The 22,385-nt window shown below is 39.9% G+C and overlaps 3 protein-coding genes across 3 annotated transcripts; 2 read left to right on the top strand and 1 right to left on the bottom strand.

Moving 5' to 3' along the window:
• Positions 1–1,296: 1,296 nt before the first annotated feature.
• On the top strand, positions 1,297–3,943 carry LOC120561434 (multicilin). Its single transcript, XM_039804556.1, has 7 exons — positions 1,297–1,380; positions 1,460–1,529; positions 1,656–1,735; positions 2,228–2,288; positions 2,451–2,677; positions 3,080–3,190; positions 3,307–3,943. Exons 1-7 carry the CDS (start codon positions 1,297–1,299, stop codon positions 3,739–3,741), a joined length of 1,068 nt encoding a protein of 355 aa, XP_039660490.1. The 3' UTR covers positions 3,742–3,943.
• Positions 3,944–8,041: 4,098 nt separating this feature from the next.
• On the top strand, positions 8,042–21,876 carry LOC120561054 (cell division cycle protein 20 homolog B-like; the record flags this gene model as incomplete). The annotated part of the gene is made up of 13 exons (XM_039804020.1): positions 8,042–8,083; positions 8,432–8,491; positions 13,390–13,606; positions 15,587–15,714; positions 16,177–16,228; positions 16,556–16,672; positions 17,181–17,398; positions 17,555–17,649; positions 18,108–18,327; positions 19,482–19,607; positions 19,691–19,814; positions 20,936–21,029; positions 21,565–21,876. Coding segments are annotated over 13 exons (1,530 nt in total), but the record flags the coding sequence as incomplete, so codon positions are not given.
• gpx8 (glutathione peroxidase 8 (putative)) lies at positions 9,710–12,273 on the bottom strand. The gene is made up of 3 exons (XM_039804557.1): positions 11,978–12,273; positions 11,556–11,817; positions 9,710–10,279 (listed from the first exon to the last, which is right to left on the bottom strand). The coding sequence occupies exons 1-3, from the start codon at positions 12,233–12,235 to the stop codon at positions 10,116–10,118; spliced, it is 684 nt and encodes a 227-aa protein (XP_039660491.1). The 5' UTR covers positions 12,236–12,273; the 3' UTR covers positions 9,710–10,115.
• Positions 21,877–22,385: the final 509 nt, after the last annotated feature.

The raw sequence follows: 22,385 nt of genomic DNA, 5'->3' as shown, positions 1-22,385 counted from the left end.
ACTGTTGCAACCTCTTTAATGAAGGACCTGGACAAATGTATTGTAATTAATTGATTGCTTTTATTATGAAATAAATAATCAGTAAACAACTTTGTGTTGGTCTCTGAATGGATAATAACATGTAAAGCCATAATTCCAACTTGATGAAAAACAACAACACAAAGGCTTTTATTTGAAATAAATCTGTCCAGATTACATGGAGACTGGATGACATGAACAAGAAATCATGAAATTTAACAAAATGCACCACCTACAGTTCAATGTTGTTAATGTTGGCACATTTATCTGGATTGGATGGGCATAGCACTATGGCATTAACGCTCACAATGGCATACAGTACTGCTCTGTTAGATTGCTTAACAGTACAAGAGCCCATCATTTCAGACTGACATATATCTAAATGTGAGGTTATGGCCCTCTTTATGGATAATAGCAGAAACACTTTTCTCCCAGTTGAAGTGCTTTTTGTGGCTTAAAGGCTGGTGTAGCTGTTTGCCCGGAGGTCAGTTTACCCACATCTTTAATTACCGTTGTATCACTATTTGAAACGGATCTGTGCAATTAACACAGACAATTGACACAGTCTGGTCAATTGAGGGGCTTTCTCCGATAATCCATTACGCGTGGCATCTCGACCTGCTGACACAGTGTCGACCACACAGGTGCATTCAGCGCTAAGGGTCAGCTAGGCTTAATCTTGTTTTTTTTAGTAATACAGGCATTTGTCACGAATGTTTACTCAGCTGTCTGCTGTAATTGCCCTTTTCATTTTTTCACTTCGCTTTAAATGTGGCAACAGGCCTTGACCTAAATATTTTTACGCACAATACAAATTACGCACAAGATGATATGGCCGTATTGAACAAAGCATTATAGTCTGGACTGTGCCAACGGGTTGATCAGCCTTATGAAGAATATGAAGACAAAGGTTAAGGTGGTTGATTGTATAAAACAGACATGGTTGGAAGAAGTCATGCCAGGCAACATGCGCCTCTGGCAGGGTGCAGGGAATATTTGGCTGCAGGCGGAGGGAGGGCAGGTCTGAAGCAGAGAGCACCTGCTGTAATGGCGCCGTTATGCGCGGTACCACTTTACATTTCAGAGAAAACCGTTAGTCTGCACCAATTTAATCTCCGAGGACGCTGTCACTCCCTGGAGACCACATAAGTGCATTTGATTGGGCCAAAACTATGAGGCCGCGGCACGGAGAGACACAAACCGGGAGAATTTCCTCTATATCAGCTCTAAATCAAACCACGCTCCTTCAGTGCTGAAGCCAGAACTGTGCTGATGAAGATGCAAAGAAACAGAACGGTGTTTGGTGCTATGTGCCCAAACCAAATGGGCCAACAGGGGAGGAGACCTGCAGGAAACAAAAAGGTATTTGACTTCTTTCTCTTTACAATGATGCACACAATGCAGCTCTGTATAGCGGCGGTGACAGACTTTCTACCTGCAGGATAAACTGGTGCCAAGAAGCAGCAGTCCAGTCAACGTGTACGTTGAGCTTCCCTGCATAATTGAACAAGGTATGCGCATCTCGGACGTTCTGTTTGAACTTCATGGACCACCTTAAAGCTTGTATAAATATAGTACTTGTAAATAAATACACTTCAAGGGTTTAATCACATATACACACTTTTCTTGTGTTACAGCTTTTTCAACAATTGCATGGGATGATTTGGAAGACTGTGCGTCCGTGGTGAGACGAGAGAGCGACTCCCTCGGCTCTCAGGTGAGGAAAAACCTCGTCAGTACCAAAAATAAATGTCTTTTTCTAATTAAGACATTTGATATTTTCGTTGACACCTTATTTGTCATGTAAATCCACGCATTTCCAACAATTTATATGTACCAGAGAGAAATAATATGGTGGCAGATCTGCATCCCTATAAGGTTGTTAATGTTTAACACGATGTGCTGGAATTCTGCACGAATGAGATTGTAGTTTACTCGTGACACGCAGGCTACCGCTAATTGGCTGGACCTCCCAAGTTTAGTCCACAAGGCAGCCTCTTTGGCACTAGCTCACCGTGCGTCATTACGCGCCAGCACACTTGAAATGGCTGGCAGCAATTACATGTCCTGCCATACAGCCACATCACCCTGATTGGTCTGGGTGGGACTTCCAGGTCTGGGACAGTTATGCTTATTTTGTCAGCAAAGTTTTAAATACATAGCCATATATATGTCTTTTAATAGTCAATTGTAATCTAATCGTCCACAGCTGAATGAATCTGATGTAGATGACCAAGACTTTGGAGATTATGCGCTGGATTTCATGGCAGGTGAGTGAAACTAACCTAATCTTCTACTGTGTAGTAATAATAATAATAATAATAATAATAATAATAATCTCATCATTATTATCATCATCTTTTCAACATTGAGGGAATCCTCAAAACTAACACATGTTGACTGAAGCCCTGGGCGTTTTTCTCCTCTGTCAGATTCTCCTGCCACGTTGGAGAGCAGTCTGTCTCCAGCTGAACTGGTACCATTTCAGGGATGTATCATACCTCTCCTCACCCCTCAGCGGTACTTCTCTTTGGAGGACAGGCTGGTTCACTCTTCCACAGAAGCAGGCAACCTTTCTGCCCAAGATGGAGATCACTGGCAGGGCTTTGCCCAGTGCCAAGGCAGGGTGTTGGGAGATTCAATGGAAATCAATAATCAGGTAAATCCTTACTGTCAGATTTATGACCAATGTATGGTTTTTATTGAATTTTTTCTGTTGGAGTTATCCAAGACACCCTGAACGCTTTTGACAAATTAATTGACATGTTTGGACTCAGTCATGGTCCTTCTGTTGTGAAAAGACTTTATATCTCCAAAATGATGCTCGCTACTGGAGAGTTTGTCTAAACCAGTGCAATACAATTTACAATAGTAAACATCGCTAAAAGTGGAGTTTGTGGTTCTAATGTGACTGGTGCTGTAGGGCTACATTTAAAATAACTTTGCATATGCAAACAGTATCTAAGCACAAAGATGTACATGAATTGGACACACCAAGGTAGTTTAAGTTATGTGTCTTCTGTTAGCACGACTGAAGATATTTGTCTCTGTGTGTCTGCAGCTCCATGAGACTCTACACCGAAAACAGGAAGAGATTGACTCCCTTCAGGAGAGAAACCTTCACCTCAAGCAGCTAGCCAGCCGTGCAAAGCACCTGGCCTCAGTGCTTGAAGTAAGTACATGGCTGAGACAAGCATAGCTAAACGGTACACACAGTTTCATCACAATATAACCTCTTATGCATTAATTATAAAATGAAAATGAAGCTTTATTTCTGTTGGTCTTCAGAAACTGATGACAGTCAGAGATCCAAATGAACCAGTGATGCCTTGTGGTAATAAAACATCCCTGAGTCCCTATAAGCGGCAGCGACTGGATGAAGGATATGAAACCGAGTCTTCTGATTCAGTGGAGGACATGCTGAGGGACGTCAGCACACGCTGCAATGCCGTCCTGCACAGTGCTGCTCCTGGAACAAGACTACCGCAGGGACCAGAGACTATATGCATGTACGGTGCATTCTCAGGCCTACAGACTTCTATATCCAAAGACAGCAGCATGACGGTGGACGGAGCAGAGCCTGAAGAGAGCGTCTCATCTTTCAGAACTTCTATTAGAGAACACTGCACCATAAGGACTCAGGTGTTTCCTCACGGACATGCCTTCACCTCGAGGACTCAGCAGGGAGGATACCGCTTCCGCTGGGTTCCTAACCACAGCTGAACCAGAGTTAACAAATGTCAAATTGGATCCATTAATGCTTCTTATACTAGTCAAGACTTGAAGGAAGTATGGGTGGGCAGTCGCTGTTAATGCCTAACTAATAATCTATAGTGAGATCTGTAAATTATTAAATGATGTCTTCCTCAGGTAGCTTGTAAGCTAATCAGTGGTGTCTGACAAAGGAAATGATACTGCCATAGCTTTTGTTTTCATTGTGTTTCTGTTTACATGCCTCAAAATGTAATGATCATATAATGTAATGTTAATTTTCACACAATATGTTTTGTCTTGGAAAATAGAAATGATTTCACAAATAAAAAGAAATGAAAGTTGTGTTTTATAAAGCTGACTTGGAGAGATGTTTTTTTTTTTATCATGGAAAGAGGATTCAGGTGATATTTAAACAAATGGAAAGAAACTGTTTTCAAAACGTGAACTTTTGTTGTAGTGAAACAACCCTGTGACCTTGTTGAAGAAGAATTTGTCACTGTCTGAGTGACTTTGTAGTTTCAAAAAGACCACTGAGTCATGATGCACTGCAGCCAATATCCTTGTTTATAGCCTTCCTTTTGGAAATTGAAATAGTTCTTTTTTTCAGATTGCATGCATGCTCTCCTAGGTTGGTAACACTTCAGCTGTATTAGTATTCCCCAGTGAAGAAAGTCAGATCTTTCCCAAAAACTGTTTTTAAACTTGGATAAGAAAGGAAGAGGAAATCAAAACAAGAAGGAGAGATTAACTTACCTTAAGAGGATGTGACCTTCTGGCCTTTGGGTATCTGTCTTCCTTCAAACTCACTGTTGAGGGGTTTAGCTGTAAAAAAGAAAAACAAAAAAGTGTGTAAAGCAGGCCTGTCTAGAGGACAATGGACAACAGTTGGACAACTGTTTAAACTCTCCAAACCTGGGCCTGTTTACTTTATAGCAGGGAAGGCAGCACTGCACCCCCGTGGGCTGGCACAATTTGCAGTAGGCTACTGCTGCTGCATGAACACTGGATGTAACAACATCAACAAAGATAAGAATAACCTGGTAAAGAGACGGAGGTCTGACAAACATAGGCCTTTTTTAAAAGATTTTTTTTGTGGCTTTTCTGCCTTTAATTTGAAAGGGCAGCTAGGTGAGAAAGGGGAGAGAGAGGGGGAAAACATCCAGGAAATTCTCACAGGTCAGATTCGAACCCTGGACCTCTGCGTCGATGCATAAACCTCTCAGTATATGTGCGCCTGCTCTACCCACTGATCCAAACCGGGCCACCAGGCCTTTTTATTTTAAGATTATGGCAAGCTACATCACAGAGGGAACCTAGGTATCTATCTGATTCAACAATCAGCTATAGAATTATGAGAAGAAAAAGCTGATGGACTGATTTTAGGCTTGCAACCTGTTATGTGGCGTATTACTGATAGCCTATTAATCATATCAAATGATCTTATCAGATTTTTTATTTTTTTTTAATAAACAGGGCAAACTAAATGTAATGTCTCTGCAGAATTGAAACACCTGTCACGTGTACCATAGTTCATGGTTCTTTATTTGTCATGTGCACAACAATAACAGAAGTAGTGATTGGCGATCTTAGGCCTCAACAACAGTACAGAGCAGTGGTGGAAGAAGTACTCAGATCTTGTACGTAAGAAAAAGTAGTAATACAGTGTAGAAATACTACAAGTAAAAGTTCCGCATTAAAATAAAAAAGTAGCCTACAAAAGTATTAGCATAAAAAATATACTCAAAAGTTAAAGTACTCATTATACAGAATGTCTCATTTCATATATCATTGGATTATAATTAGTGATGGATTTATGTTTGGCTATAGTGTTGCAGCTGATAAAGGTGGGGCTATTTTATTTTATATACTGCTGGGAAGCTCGTGAATTTCCCCCAGGATCAATACAGTCTAATCAAGACTAATAGTAAAGCCTACCATTATATTTTGTATTATTTATCTGAATCTGCAAAGCAGTACAGTAACAGTAGGCTATGTAAAATGTATTAAAGTAGCCTATATGTAGTGGAGTAACAGGTATTGACTAACTACAAGTGGGCTACAAGTACCTCAAAATAAGTAGGCTACATTAGGCTACTTGAGTAACGTAGTTACTTTCCACCACTGACATCTAAATGAGGTATACCTGACTCACCCTGACCCCATTGGTTGACCACAGACTTGATCATCGTTCCTGCTGCCAACGTAAATCAAACAGGACGCTTGTTGTCACATCTCACATATAACCGCACAAACCTTCACAACCAGACGCGCCTTGAGCCACTTTTACTGCAAACAAATCGGTTTGTCACCGACCAGCAGCGCCGTGGAGAGCGAGCACAGAGGGCGAAGCTTTGTTTAAGCTGGTTGTGACACATTTGACCGGTTAAGCTACCGCCAAACTGCGGGGGACAATGCGGGAGGGGAAAGGAAAATACAGACACAATGAGTTTCTAAGGTGACTGAAGCCAAACCTGGAGGGAGGCTGCAAACCAGACAGAGTCCCCGCGGGAAAAAGAAGAAGAAAAAAAACTGTTCCTGTGAAGGGATGCTGAGTGGTGCGCGGCCTCTGGGCAAATATAACTTTTATATTTAGGCTTTTTTTCTTATGCAAGTGAAGCGTCATAAGGGCACATTGTACACGTATATATGTACAGTAATAAAATGAGGAAAACATGAGGGACAGACGAAAGCTGAAACACAAAAGTGCCTATTAACCACACACACACACACACACACACACACACACACACACACACACACACACACACACACACACACACACACACACACACACACACACACACACACACACACAATAATAAAGCAGCCTGATAACAGTTTAATCACCTGCAATTAATAGCACAAAAGATTACCAGGCTAATTGGCCTACAGCAATTATGAGAAAGCACGTGGTTTATTGTCATTTTGTGAATGTGAGTTGGAGAAGACCTTTAATAATCGATTAAAATGACCACAGCAAGGATCAAAAGTCCGATCGATGTTTGTTGATGAACTAAAGGGACTGAAAGCGAGTTTGTTTTGGTGTCTGTTGGGTCTACACGGCTGCCTGCTGAAGGAGCTCTGATGGAGCTGCAGTCAGCATGTAGGCTACATGTGTCTGCTGCTGCGTGGCGTTGAGAGCACGCAGCTGTCGCCCAGTGGCAGGCTCGAGCTCGGGGTGTAAGCGCATATGGAAGTGGCAGGTGGCAGGAACATAGACAGGGCAGGAACGGGAGCTACTCGCGCCGTTCAGCCCACTTATAGCGCCAGTGCAGCTCATCATTAACACGATGTGGCCCGCGGACGGAGTTAGGCCTACAACGTTATCCAAAATACGTATTAAATTAGGCCTAAATTTATGTCTTTTATTTTGTTGGGGTTCGTGTGTTTGTTGATTTTTATTGTGAAAATTGTAGGCTATAACGCCTATATTTGAACAAGGCTATATTTAGTTAAGTAGCCTAATACTTTATTTTTTTTACATTTTTAATTTCAGATAATTGTTTTTAATTAAAATATTTTAACTAAAATAAAGAATCTTTCATTTTATTCCTATTTTGTTTATTTCTGTTAAGTTGTTAATACAAATGTTAAACCCTAAAACATAGGCCTATAGCCTTTTTGCAACTGTTGAACTTGTAACTGCTACAAGGGCTATATTTTGTTTAGGCTATATCATGTAGGCTATAATCTGACAAAAAAGAAAATACTAGGATACAGAATTTATTATCCATTCATGGGTTTGTCTATCATTATTAACATTTCTGCCCATTATTGAAGAAACAAATAGCCTAACTATTTATTTAATAATAAGGCTTTTTTCCTTCTAAATGTTTTAACGCTGTTGTTGTTGTTTTAATAGCTTTGTTATGACACAGGTCACATTCCTTTTAACTGATATTTTCTTCAGACAAAGGACAAGGGCCAGCTAATAGGCTGGCAGTTAAATGCTAAACTGTGTTATACCTCCATAAGAAATGAAAGTCTGTCCTTGTCTGGTAATTTGACTGATATCATGTTGCCGCCTCAATGTAAAACATTACCGCGTTGCTCTTTTTTAACTGTGTCTATTTGTTTCCAGTATAGAAACCATGGACGCGGAGGGAATCCCTTTACATGACTACTTAATTAAAAAACAAAACAAAACAAACTCAACAGCCAATAGCAGAGCGGAGGACGGTGCTTCCCGCTCCGCCGTCCGCCCGGGGACAGTATTTAGAAGCGGAGTCGGTCCAGGAGAGCAGACAACAGGTGCACCAGGCATGAACAGGCGCAGAGGGAAGGCAGTGGTGTTTTACGCAAGTAATGGAAACTGGAGATGCAACTTACAGGTGGAGAATCAAATGACTGGGTGAGTAATTTATAAAGTAATGTTAAAATAGCCTGATCAGTGTGTTTCCTTAGTATTATTATGAGGTGTTGCTGTTGCTACCAGGCAACCACTTCAATCTCTAAACATGGCTGTCTCTTTGGTACAACACTAACTGCACACTGTGGCGAAATTTAGCTTATTTCACTGGTACATGTTGATAAAATAACACACAGTTACTGCGATTCATTATGGCATTAATAAAAGAATCCCCAACTTTCTAAATAATCATTTGACAATAGATTCCAGTCTTCCTTTATCCTGTAAGAAATGTGTTTTCAATGATATTGAGCATCACCTTGACTAAACTCGTTTTGTATTCATAACTAGGACAATATGAGGGGACTGCTGAGAGGTTTCCTAGGAAAGAGAAGACATTGCCCCTCCAAGGTAAGAGGGGAAATAAAGGGAAAATCAGCATCAAAAGGTGAATTGTTGCATGCATCCCCCCCCCCCTCAGCCTCTGAGCTGGTGGTGACAGTGTGGCAGTGTACTGCTGCTGGTTGTGTATCTGATCGACAGCTGTCAGCTGCACTCCTCACTGCTGCAACCGACTGACCTCAAACATGCTGACGCTGTCATTTATCACACTTCATTCACCTGTAAAACAAAAAGTCAACAATCGATTAAAGTCAGGAATGATAAACGTAAAAAAAAAAAAAATTGTACATTTAGTAGCCTACAACTGAAAAACATTCAGCTCAACATCAGTTCAAAATAGTCAAATCCATGCATTTGCATTGACAGCGGGCCTGAGTTGTGGCTGGTTGGGAGGCAGTGTAATGTTAGCTGATGTTTCTCTTTTGCCAGCTCACACTGCTCTGCTACCCTAACAGTTACATTTGACTACTTATTCCCCAAATGCTTAGACTTGTGCACTTTATGTTGGCTGATCAGGAGATACAAGCATCCTTATATCAAGCATCCAGATCTCGAGATGTTTAGGCGGAGAGCTTTATTTTGAAGTAAAGGTTGTCCAATTTAGGCAGCTGGTCTTAAGGTGCTTATTTTTTATGTTTTTAATGTATAACAAAGAGCTAAAAACAAAAAGAACAATTTAGAAAGATATATTACAAATAGTTTTTCAGCTCTCTTATCATGGGTGGCTGGTAGGCAGTGTCTTGTTAGCTGGTTGATTTTCTGTGTGCCAGCTTACCTGCTCCTGCCCTCCAACTGTCCATTCAAAGCTACACCAGCAAGCCAGGAGACTTCTGCAATGACCATGTACTTCTATCAATTAAAAACAGCAGGTTGGGTTTCAGTGCTCAGGTTGCACATTTGATAAAAGAAGCATTTTTTTTCTTCATTCATCAGTTTTAGAGGTGACCTGTACCAAAGACACTGAAATAACGGTTATAAACTATGTCCAATATCAAAATCAGCTGCAGAATGTCAGCACCAATATGCATTTCTGTTGCATTACTTGCAAGTTGGCATCAACATTCTGCATTTCAAATGTGGATTAATTTATCTGTTATCAGCATTTTTCTTGCATAAAAAAAAACCCTGAGCTCATTAGGTTAATCAAATAATTATGAAATCATTTTTCATGTGAGATGGATGTTTCACAATTTGCTGGGCTCAAATCAGTCAATATGGGCTAAAAAATTAGGCTTCACCATAAGAAATCGATTTTAATGTAAACATTAGAAAGAGATGGTACAATGTACAGACTAAGCCGAAATGAACACTTGTAAAAATCCAACACTTCAATGATGGCTAAACAATCCAATCAGCTGCAGCAGTGGTCATTATAAGGAATGTTCAATATGATTGTCATTATTAACCACAGGATGGTCCCCACACACGCAGACAAACACACACACACACACTCTCTGACTAGCCTTGAATGACTTGAAGTGGATCTTTTCATCCTGCATGTTTCTGAAGCGAGACACCACCCGGCAACCACACTCACTCTAACAGTTCAGAGTTGGCATTCCTTGCGGTCAAAGCACAGGGAACAACCAACATTACACACACAGATGTGTCCAGTATCTATGAACAGACTCCATCATAGCTCCACCCGTTTCTTCAGGATTATTTCTCGCACCAACGCCGTGACCTCTTGTCGAACGCTCTCCATGGGCTCGTCCTTTCGCCAAAACCGGACCACTTTCCCCTCTGGATTCACCAGAAACTTCCAGAAGTTCCACTTGGGAATTTTCTGCACAGAATCTGAAACACAACACATTAGCATGTAGGGCTGCAACTAACGATTACTTTCATTGTTGATTAATCTCGGTTATTTTCTCGACTAATCGATTAGTGTCATATTTGGCATCATATTTAGACCCGCTAGGTCGGGACCCTTGGCGTCACTTTTTGGCGCTCTGGGTCGGGACATACGTTTAACTGACGTGCGGCACAAGGACGGGACGGTTAGGTTAAGTAAAAAGATCGTGGGTGGGGTTACAAAATGTATGTTTCAGTGAAACAACAAGATACACACTCTCTTGGGTGAAAGTCCTGTGTTGTTGTACATCCACCACCCCAACCAATCTCCTTACGCAGATTTTCAGTCTTACAGCGCTGCGGTCGAGCTGCTGCTCTGCCGGTGCGTACGTATTTTACGAGTTGGGATTACTGGTTCAAGTTGATGCAAAAATCAAAAGATAATTGTGACAGCTACCACAATATAAACGATGCACATGATGGTATGCATTGTCATAATGGCGATATAACTGATAACATAAAATTAATTGTTATTTTGGCAGAGCTGTGAGCCCGCTAAATTGAGATGTCACACCAAAAGTAGGTACTTGCTAACAGGTATAAACCTTAATTCAAACCCTATTTTGGTGCAAGAACTACACACAGAATCAGGAGTCAACAAAGTCCATTCAGCGTGTATAACAACGTACCAGATCTCCACAGTTCACAGACTAGTTCTCCAAGTTTTCTTTAGGATTCATGTACATACATATTAATTTAAACATTTTGGAACACATGAATAAAGTGGACTTTTATAGTGTTTGCTACCCCCTTCTACATTCACCTAAACAACTATGTTTTTTTGTCTGAGGAAGCATAATTATGTATTTTGTGTGTTGTGGTTTATTTTGTTTGGGGCATGTTACTTCTGGGAGGCAGGTGTTAGTAAAACTTTTAATCAAGTAATTTATAATTTACTGGTTACAGCTTTACAAATGCAAATACCTTTCATTATAAACTGAATACTATTGACCCGAGATTTGATAGATCATAAAAAATAACATTTAGCTGCAGCCCAATGGGAAAGTGTTCAAGTTAAAGTTTGGTCCAGACTGCACTTCCTGCCAGACAGCTGCCTAAGTTTAGCCATAAATCATCCAGTTATCATTTTAACTTAAAGAAAATGCAAATATCTAGACAATAAGCACAGTAATGGTATACTGTCCCTGCAAATAGTCGTGCAGTCCTGTCTTGTTGTACAATAAGGTGCACAGCAGACAGATGTTGTTAAGATGCCAACCTGTGAGGAATTTGAAGGCAGGGTCAGCCTCTGAGCCCATTATTTTGATCCTGCTGAAGAAGGGAAAGGTGACACCGTAGATGGACTTGGCGAAAGCCTCAATGTCCCGGCTTGTCCCGGTCTCAGTGTCCCCGTACTGACCGCAGGGGAAGGCCAGGACGTTGAAGTGAGAGGTGCCCAGCTCCCGGTGAAGTTCCTGCAGAGACATGTAGTTCGCCTCCGTGTGCTCGCAGTGACTCGCCACGTTTACAACCAAAGACGCCTGTACAGGAGGAGAAAAACAGGGTTTAATAGCCTATTTGTGAAATGCTACGTCTTATGTAATAAAAACACACCGTTATCTGACGCTGGATAATTATGACAACGTTTGCATAGATTTCTTTTCAAACTGACTGACATGACTGGTGATGATGTGGACTTACTTTTCCTCGGTACTTCTCCAGAGAAACTGTCCTCCCCTTGGCGTCTTTGACCTCGAACGAATAAAAATCCGTCGGTTTTCTCGGCTTCGCCAGCTGAGTCTGCAGGAGGAACAAACACCCGACCCCGACTGTCATGCTCAAAAGGACCGTTAACTTTTTCGCTTTCGGGTTGGAGGACTTGGTAGGGTAGCCCCCTAAGGCCTCCATCTTGGAGGGGGAAGAACAAACCGTGGTCAGAATTGGGGGGGGCTCCTGCATAAAAAGTCTTGGGGCGGGTCGGTGAAAAGGAGCTGAGTCAAGTTTGCTACGGAAGCTAAGCGCTACTTCCTTCAAAATAAGAGGACCTCAAAAAGCACTGGCCTTGTAGCACTCCTGTTGTGTAGCCTACTAGATTTGAGTGCCAATAGTCTATGGTGCCAATGCTTTTTTGAGCACACTCAGAGAGTCATCTTATCTTTTTGAAATATTTCCATGATGCTATTAAACTCTTATTTATCTATTTCTAAAATGTTGGTAAAAGAAATAGCCTACAGTGTTGCTGTGTGCAGTTTACCCTAAAATATGAATTGAAAAGCCATGTTTCATCAGCATTTAAAACTTTAAACACAAAGTGTTCCGTAACCGTTTGATATATATATATATATATATATATATATATATATATATATATATATATATATATATATATATATATATATATAGTAATAGTGAACATAATTCAACCAGGCTTCTCTAATTTCATGTAGTCAGACAGTATTCTTAAAATAAGAGACAGAGAAATTCAACCCTTAACATCACAGCAACCTTATCAACCACTTAGCAAACCAGTAAGCAGCATTTTAGCAACCACCAAAAACAACATAGCAAACCCATAGCAACACTAGCAACCACCTAGCAACAATTCTAAACACCTCAGCAACAAATGAACAAACACAAATGACCTTGTAACTTCTTTAGCAACCACTTAATAGCATTTTAGTAGTTATAGCAACATCTTAGCTCCTTTAAAAATGTAACTATCCACCTAGAAAGTTATTAACAATAATCTATTGAGTTTTGCTTATAGAAAGCACATTTAAACAATGTCCATAACACATTTGTTTTGTGTAATTGTTGTAAGAGTATACTGGTATCAAAATAAAATGTACAGTATATGATAGTTTAATATCAGTCCTTTAGACTGGTACTTTAAAGAGGGAATAAGAAATTGAAAAAGGCATTTACAATGCTTTTGCTTTGAAAGTTTTAACCGGAAGTTGTGTTATTTATGTTGCTTTCTTGGCACTAGTGAAGTTATCATAAGTTATATGGTTTGAAGTTTAGTGTAGCAGAGGTATAAAAGTTTGTCTCCGTTTTCACTATTTGTAGTCTATTGAGAGTAATCTTATTTTTTTTGTGTGTGTGTCTTCAAGGGACAAAACGACACCCATCATGTCTCGTACAAGGAGTTTAGGAGGCGGATCATTCAGAGGAGCAGCAGTGAGGGTCCTGCAGAGAGTACACCGCTGGACACTGGGCGGCAGTGTGAGCCCAGCTTTGAGTTTGATACAGTCTGTCAGAGACTGGAGCTGGATTCTCCACCGAGACACCACGAACAAGCACAGAGAGTCCTACATGGAAACCTTCAAGGTATTATCCCACACCCATCCTCCCACCCAAACACCCACACATAACATCCAAAACAGTTAGGCCTACCTCATCAAAACTGTGATCAGGAAGGAATTACCCAAACTCTCTTTAAATGACTTTGCTGTCCTACTGTAAAGACAGATTGCCTAATAAAGGCTTATTTTCCCGGTATATAGTGTACTGCATTATATTTAATTTTTCTGATTTATTTGGAAAGAAATGCATTAGGGCTGTTTTTGTTTTTATCGTCATCACAATATCAACTAGCGCAATTTACACATTGCAAAAGGCTGCAACATATCGCGATATAGCTACACTACGAGTTTTTGTGTTAGTTGAAAGAAAATCTATCAGTAGAAAACTGCAAATTAAAATGTAACTCATTCCTTTTTAAAGGTGCAGTAGGTAAGACTTATAAAACTAACTAACTTTCTGTCATATTTGCTGAAACTGACCCTATGTTCCAGTAGAACTACATGAAGCAGGTAATAAAAAAAGAAAAGAAAAAAACCGGGCTCCTCTGGCACCACCTACAGCCTGTAGTGCAATTTGCAAAAATCCACCACTCCCTGTTCAGATGCACCAATCAGGGCCGGGGGGGTGTCTAACTGCATGTCAATCACTGCTCATGCACACGTATTCATTCTTTCTTGTTTTGGGCTGTAGCAGAAAGGGGGCAGGGACTGAGAAGTTGTCGAACTTCAATTTTTTGGCTAAGTCCTGGATCTTCACAATCCTACCTACAGCACCTTTAAGTGGTGCCTTTTATGTTCAATTCAATGTTCAATGTGTTCAATAAAAGCCTGATTTCTTTTTATTTGTTTTAAATTCAACAAGCAATTTGTTGTATTTTAGAAGAATACTGAAAGTAACAGGCAGAATTGAGTACACTTCTATTTATCGCAAGTAATATCGTTATGGCAATATTCAACAATGTTATTGCATATGGCATAATTTCCTCATATTGTGCAGCCCTAAAATGCATACTGCTACAAAAATGATTATGTAATTTATGTGTCAATACATTACCGTATATGTTCTGGAGCATGCTTCAAATGTTACACCTATAAGTGGTACTGTAAGTGTTGCATATCACAGCTGAGCAGGCGGTGTTGTAGAGTAACATATTTATGGTTAAACTGTAAAATACCTTGCCTTCAATATATATGTTGTTCATAACTGTTATACCACCATATTTAAGGGCTAAATTCTATATACATTTTTATTGAAATAAATGAACATAGGCTGATAAATCACTGCCAGAATTAATTTTATTTCCTAAAATGGTATCAACATTTGCCCCCCCATTCCAATATCAGTCCAAATTTAAGTCTGATTTATTTTAATTTGAATGTACACAGAAATGTAGCCTGACAAGCCAGGCCCACGTCAAGATGTTGGGTCTGGGAACTCACCATTGGCAGGGCTCAATCCGAGGGGCGGGATAAACGGTTGTCTTTCAAATGCCCTCTGCACTCATAGCCAACCAGAGCAGCGCTAGTTGATAGATTAAACTTTTGCCGTATCCGGTCAGCAAAACTCCGAACACATCTTCTTTTTTTAAGAAAGACTTCAGTGCTTAACTCCAAGTCTTCCAGAGTCGTTGCCAAAGCCGATTCGAAAGACTGCTGTTCGCCAGTAGCAGCAATCATCTTTGTTTCCAAGTAGCAGGGAATTCACGCGGAACCGTCGCAACTCTACCGTCCTTATGTTAAGCCCGCCCACCGACTCTATACACGATGTGATTGGCCTGACCAGAATTGGGGTTTTCCATCTCGCAAGCCAATGGAGAGTTTCTAGACTGACCCTGGCTGCAAATTACATTTGCTGCCGCTAGGGTGCGTCTACATTTCTAGGCTAGCAGAACTGTACTCTATTACTAAACAACTGCAGGTAACATTAGAGCCTTAGCCACAAACCTTTTTTTGCAGCATTGTTTTGTGATGTAATGGTTTCTGTGTTATCATCTCTCCTAATCAGAGAAAGCATTGGTGGGAGGCATGTCCCACTGTGGGGCTGTCACACCAGGCACCTTCACTGCCAGGGGACAGCTTGCCACAGAAAGCCCCCAGAACAGGTTTGTTCAAGGAACTTGTACCTGTGCCACTGTAGTTAGATTTTTTCATTTGCCCACAAGAAAACAAAACAAAAGCTGTTTCAGCAGGTTTTAGACTCTCTTCTGCAGGCTACTTTTCTTTCTTAAATGATCATATTAATCGTAATAGTGAGAAGTTTGTGACAGTAAAGACAAAAAACACAATAAACGATCTGGTTTCTTTGGAAGCATTATTTAAAAATGGCAGAGAAAAACATTTTGTTTGTTTTTTTATCTGTGGTTTATTTATGCAAGATTACTTGAGATTAAATAAGAAAAGATGTGAGATCACTTAAGGTAAAAAAAAAGCCATAACCCAGTTGTACCCACATGTAGCTAGAATAGGGATAACGCCAGTTATTACAGAAGGTTAGTGTCATTATGCCACAAAAGAATCAGAATAAGAAAAGATGTGTTTGAAAAATCTATATAAACATCATGTAAGAAAAAAATTTAAATAATTTCTTTTTGGCAGGGATGGGTGTGGAGAGCTGCAGTTCAAGAACATGAAAATGCTCAACAGGCTGGTACAGCATGAATGTTTTTTTCTTTCACTACATTCTTTACAGCGCTTCAGGACCCACGCACTAAAAGAGAAACGATTGATTATCTGAATGACATGTTGAGCGATACTGCATGCCATCATAATAGGAAACGAGAATTAATTTCTTAAACAATCTGCAGAAAAAAACAACTTAACACGCTTGAGGCCTGTGGGGGTTTATGGGGGCTGTTCATGTTTGTTTGTTTGATGGTTTTGTAGAGTTATTTTTTTTTTTTTTGAGAAAACAAAATGTCTTGCTTTGGATGTGTTTTATTTAACTGTGTTTTTGTGTAATATTTTCTCATTGCAGGTTCTGATGAAAAAAGACATATTTTGCAGCCGTTTGCTATTCTGGACAAACCTTCCTTCAGTCAGCAGGGAAAATCTGTGATAAAGTTGGCAGCACCGTCACTGCTGAACGACTACTGTAAGAGAAGATACTAATCCTGCAAAATGAAATTGAGCCATTATTCTTTTTCTGTCTCTGTGTTTAAAGGATAAGGGGGGGGGTGTTATTCTGGGGTTATTTTGGTCAACAAATCTCAGGAAAAGACCAAAGTAAATCTTAAAAATGAAAAAATTGGATTTGGATTTGCTTTTTGTTTACATTTGACTACTTTTAGGCCAACAAAAGAATAAAGCCACCAGCATTTATTCCCCAGAAGTTTATCTGTGGCTCCTACAATGTGTTTTTCCAACCCCTATAATGGTCACAAGACCCCTGTAAAAAAAAAAATTAAAAAAAATCTAACATCATATGTAGCAGAGCAGGCCAGCAGAAAAATACAGCGTCTGATTGATATATTAAAAGTGTTTATAAGTATATCTAGTGTAAATCTGTAATGAAAAAATCAGTTAAGACACATTCTGTTTGTAGTACTTGACTCAGTATAGCTTCTGTAGTCCTTCTCTCTTTTCCATCTCTTCCCTTTCAGATGCTAATCTTCTCGACTGCAGTTGTAATGGTATGATTGCATTAGCCCTTGGCTCTTGTGTTTACCTTTGGAATTCAGAAACTCATGGTCTGGCGGGATATTTGGACCTGAGACCACGACCAGGGCAAGCGTACCATCAGATGCAGTCCATCTCGTGTCTGAGCTGGAGCAGAGATGGCAGAGCTCTGTGCCTTGGGACCAGGCGAGGGGAGATACAGGTAAATGCTCTGGAGCCTAAAGTAAATGAGTACAAAGAAGATGGAAACTGATTCATACAAACTGTGGTATGGGGGGCCTGTGTGAGGGGAAATGTAACCTAGTTGAATCAGCAGAATGACGGTTTGTGGTGTCTATTTCTTGACTTGACTTTATAGTTGTGGGATGTTGAACACAAGCAGAATATGAGGTGTCTGCCATCACACCTGTCTGTGGTCAGAGCTCTTGCCTGGAAACAGCAGTTACTCAGCAGGTATGTATCGTCAGTTCACAAAATGAAAGTTATAAAGAATTCAGAATCAGAAATCAGCAAAGGTTTTATTGCCACAATAAGTACACTTATGTGGAATTTGCCTTGGTGAAGGTGCATACATAAATAAACAAACAAACAAACATTAATATGAAATGAACAATAAATACAGAAAAACAAATATATACACACACAATAACTGTTGCATAAGAAAAAAGAGGTTGAATGGGTTGAGTGCAAAATTGCAAAGAATATATAGTATATGCAGATGTAAAGTTCCAGTATCATTCTTAACTGTATAAACTTCATTAAAGAAGAAGAGACATCCACATCCAAATCTATATTGGTTTAATGTTTTAGCAAAACGAAACGTAGCTTTTGTAAAAAAAAAAAAATAGGGCATCACAGTTAGTATCAATATGAAGTGTGCAGTATTCATGACAGTTTCCATGATCTTACAGCGGCTCTGTTCTCGGACATATCCATCACCTTGACCCTCGGGCTCCTACACCTCTGGTGGGCGCAGCCGTCCAGAAGGAGGGGATCTGCAGCCTCCAGTGGTCACCGGGAGACGACTGGCTGGCCAGCGGCTCCACAGAAGGCCACCTCCGTATATGGGATAGTGACATCACAAGGTCACGTCAGCCAATCAGTACGATGAAACAGCCCAGCGCTGTTAAGGTCAGTGTATGCTTCGTGATAGGGACTTCAAATCAAAACACTGCTTGTGTGATTTTTATTTAGATTTGTGTCTGTGAAATGTGATACAGTGACATTAAAGTGGCATTTTCCTGTTGTCCAATGTCAAAAAAGCCACTTTAAATCTACTTTGATTCAATGTTGTCAAACAATTAAACATGAATACTCTTTATAGGCACTGTATCTTGAACTCCACCGGTCTGACTTTAATGAAATAGGGAGGGAAAACCCATCCTTGTACTATGTTGTATTGTGTAGTGTTATTCAACCATTCACAGGGGGAAGAAATGATTGGTAAAACAACAATCATTAATTGCAAGCAACTGTGGGTTCTGCTGTACGACTTATGATGACTACTCTCAGCTCGTGCAAACTTGAGTGGCACGCTACTGGTTGGTATGCTTAAAAGGTTTAGCTGTTGTTATACAAAGGTTTCAGAAATACTGTTAGTTGATCCTGTGACTATTCACTGGGCGGTCTGCTTAAACAACCAGACAATCTGCTGACCATTGTGTGTGAGCTCTTGTATATATTGACGCTACTCACACACTGCACAGTCACTATTGTCTTTTACCTTCAGGCCAGAGATACAGATCACTTATATTCAGGACCAAGAGAGCCATGACAAGTTTTGTGCCTACATCTATCAGAAATATGAATGATTGACACATTTACTAGTTTAACTTTTGTAATGTAATTTATGTAACTGTTTTTTTTTTTTTTTTTTTTAATGCTTAATGCTTATTTATCATGTATTTATCTACTGTACTTTGCAAGCTTTGGTTACTATTTATGTTACTATTTATTGGTAACTATTTACAATTTGTCTATATGAAACGTGTGTGTGTGTGTGTGTGTGTGTGTGTGTGTCTGTGTGTGTGTGTGTGTGTGTGTGTGTGTGTGTGTGTGTGTGTGTGTGTGTGTGTGTGTGTGCGTGGGGCGCGTTGATTATGCTGTGTTCGTGGTACTGTACATGCACTGATGCTCAACACAAATGAAGTTCCTAACGGATAAATAAAGTTCTTTGAATTGATATTGTGTGTGTGTTGTGTGTGTGTGTGTGTGTGTGTGTGTGTGTGTGTGTGTGTGTGTGTGTGTGTGTGTGTGTGTGTGTGTGTGTGTGTGTGTGTGTTTAGGCAATGGGATGGTGTCCATGGCAGAGAAAGATGATCGCCACAGGAGGTGGATGGAAAGATGGAGAGTTGAGAATCTGGGACACAGATTCGGGGACTTGTGTGACTTCCGCCAACACAAATTCTCAGGTGCTTAAGACTCAAAGTGTAGCAGAGGTATTTTAACTGTGTATAAATATCGGACAGACTATGCTTACTGACTCCATTTGCAGATCTGTTCTCTACAATGGGCTGAAAAGAAGAAATATCTGGTCACAGGTCACGGTCTTCCTCATCACCAAGTTAACTGCTGGTCCTGGGAATTTCCCTCTCTCACCCCCATCTACCAGCTTGCAGGTTAGAGAACTGGAACTATGATTAATGTGCAACTACATCCCTCAACACACCCATAACAGCCTCATAGGATTAAATGTATTGCATCATGATACATGCTGAGTAATAGTAGAGCAGCATCAGTGTGACAGTTGGAACTGCAGCTGTGTCATTTATCACTGAGATATTTAATAGCTCGTTTGTGCTGACTCATTCATGCCCTGGGCTTCAAGTCACTACGTTTGATATGACGTGTCACAGTTTCCGGAGCTATTGTGAATTGTCTGGGGCAAAGAAAGACTTACATGTAAAAATCATCCTTTAAAATTCCTATAAAGATCATTTCAGATATGTTTAATACTTTCTAAATGTTCAGTAATTTTTATTTACTGTGCCTGGGTAGGTCACCTGGTAGAGCATGCGCCCATTTATAGAGGTTACTCCTTGACGCAGCAGCCGCAGGTTCGACTCCGACATGTGGCCCTTTGCTGCATGTCATTCCCCCTCTCTCATCCGTTTCATGTCTTTAGCTGTCCTATATAAATAAATGGCCAAAAAATAATCTTGAAAAAAAGAAAAGAAAACAAAATTGCAGTTAGTCTGGTGGTTACTCTGGTGGTTAGCTTGAAAATGAGGATGAGTTTCCATTCTGTTTCACTTAATTATTCGGTCTGATATGTTCATCTTGGCTGTTTCCTGTTTTGGAACTCATCAGTAGTGGGGGGTGTATCTGGTGTGCGGTTTTGGCCGCTCTGAGAAGTTGACTAAAGATGTTTCACATCAATCGAAGAAATATGACGCTCTTTGAGACTCTTTTTTTTAATTATTTGTAATGTCCTAAACTTCTTGTATTTCTTTGTGATTTACTGTTGTGCTGCCTTAACATTTGCAGTTTGCAAAAACTTTGTATTTTGATGTAACACAAATTATGACATGCAAGTGAAACTGAACCCTTAAATGACGATGACAGATTAGCATCGTGGTCCAGGTGTTTATCTCTTTTCAATATGAATTCTTTGTCAAAGTTTGAACTTCTTTATTACTCTCTATCGTAGTGCTAAAATTAAACATTGAGACGCCTGTGTGTTATATGGTAATGAAGGTTATTTAAAAGGTAAAAGTTGAATCATGTTGTTGTTTTTCAGGTCACTCTCATCGAGTCCTGCACTTGGCCATAAACCCTGACAGCACACACATTTTCTCTGCTGGAGCGGACCAGCAGTTTCACATCTGGGACATGTAATTATCAAACTGAACGGTGAATGTTGTTGAAGAAGTTACTCAAATTCTATACAAATATTTCTTTATTATTATAATTTCTACTACAGATAAGATTACTCATTTATATGAAAATAGTACGGGATATACCTCAAATTACAGACAGGAAAGTAATCCTCTGGTCATACAGTTCAGGCTGATAGAGTAGCTCAGTCACTAGCATTAACATTAAAAGACTGTCAGCAGGGAGGTTGTGTGTGGAAATAGTAATATGATTTGAATAGCACCTTTCAAGCAAGAAGCAAATATTGCTTTCCAATGTAGAGAAACAGCATAAAAAGACAATCACGCCTATAAAATCAACAGCATAAGAAAATATACTGTCCATCCGAAAAATAGAAGGGCACTCAGAGAGCACAGACCTTGGCCAAGGCCAATAGTCCAGTCTAGTATATGACATGCAAATCTGCAAGCTACCACTATAAAGTATATGTCTGAATATATTTCCAAAACTTTTAGAATTATGTTAAAATGTTTTTTTTTTTCATCATCTCAGCTGTGCATTTATATGTACTTCTAAATTGGAAACGTGAAAACCAGAAAACCAGAAGAACCAGCAGATAGGATCATCATTAAACTTACGTTGTATAATGCACGATTTGAGGGTTACGCTGTGTAACGCTAATACAATAAACATATTGTGATAATATATTGTGATAATCAATCATACAAACAAATAAATGAAACTCAGCATCTAAATGTCGCCACTGTGTATCTGTCTGCAAACATCCGCACGACCAAAATCCATAAAGCTAGCGCCTTTTATATAAAGGGCGCTACATAAAGCTAAGCCAAAGCCACACCTAGTGGAAAAGTCATGCCACGACACTGGTTACTAATGCCCATGAAAACTAATTTGTGTATCCGTGATTCGGATCCGCTCCAAAAGTCATTGGGTTCTTCCTTGGCCAATTCTACACCCTTTTACCAAGTTTCATGAAAATCAGGCCAGTAGTTTTTCTGTAATCCTCTAAAAGACAAACAAAGCAACAAACTTCCTTCTTAGCACAGGTTATTATGTAAACTAATACGTCTAGTGGTCAGACAAGGAGGCAAGTCTAAAAAAAAATTATTTTAAGGCATGATTTAAAGGAACACGCCGCTTATTGGGAATTTAGCTTATTCACCGTAACCCCAGAGTTAGACAAGTCGATAATTACACTTCTCATCTCCGTGCGTGCTGTAACGCTGTCTGACGTCTCCAGCGGCATCAGCCCATCACAGAACAGGCAGGTGAATAGTTCCAGTAATCCTTACTGCTCCAAACAAGGGATAACGCCAACAAGTTCCTTTATTTACATGTTGTGATTTAGAGTC

The sequence above is a fragment of the Perca fluviatilis genome, chromosome 6, assembly GCF_010015445.1.
Source record: "Perca fluviatilis chromosome 6, GENO_Pfluv_1.0, whole genome shotgun sequence".
NCBI classification, from domain to species: Eukaryota; Metazoa; Chordata; class Actinopteri; order Perciformes; family Percidae; genus Perca; species Perca fluviatilis.
This window is presented reverse-complemented; position numbering and strand designations above follow the sequence as displayed.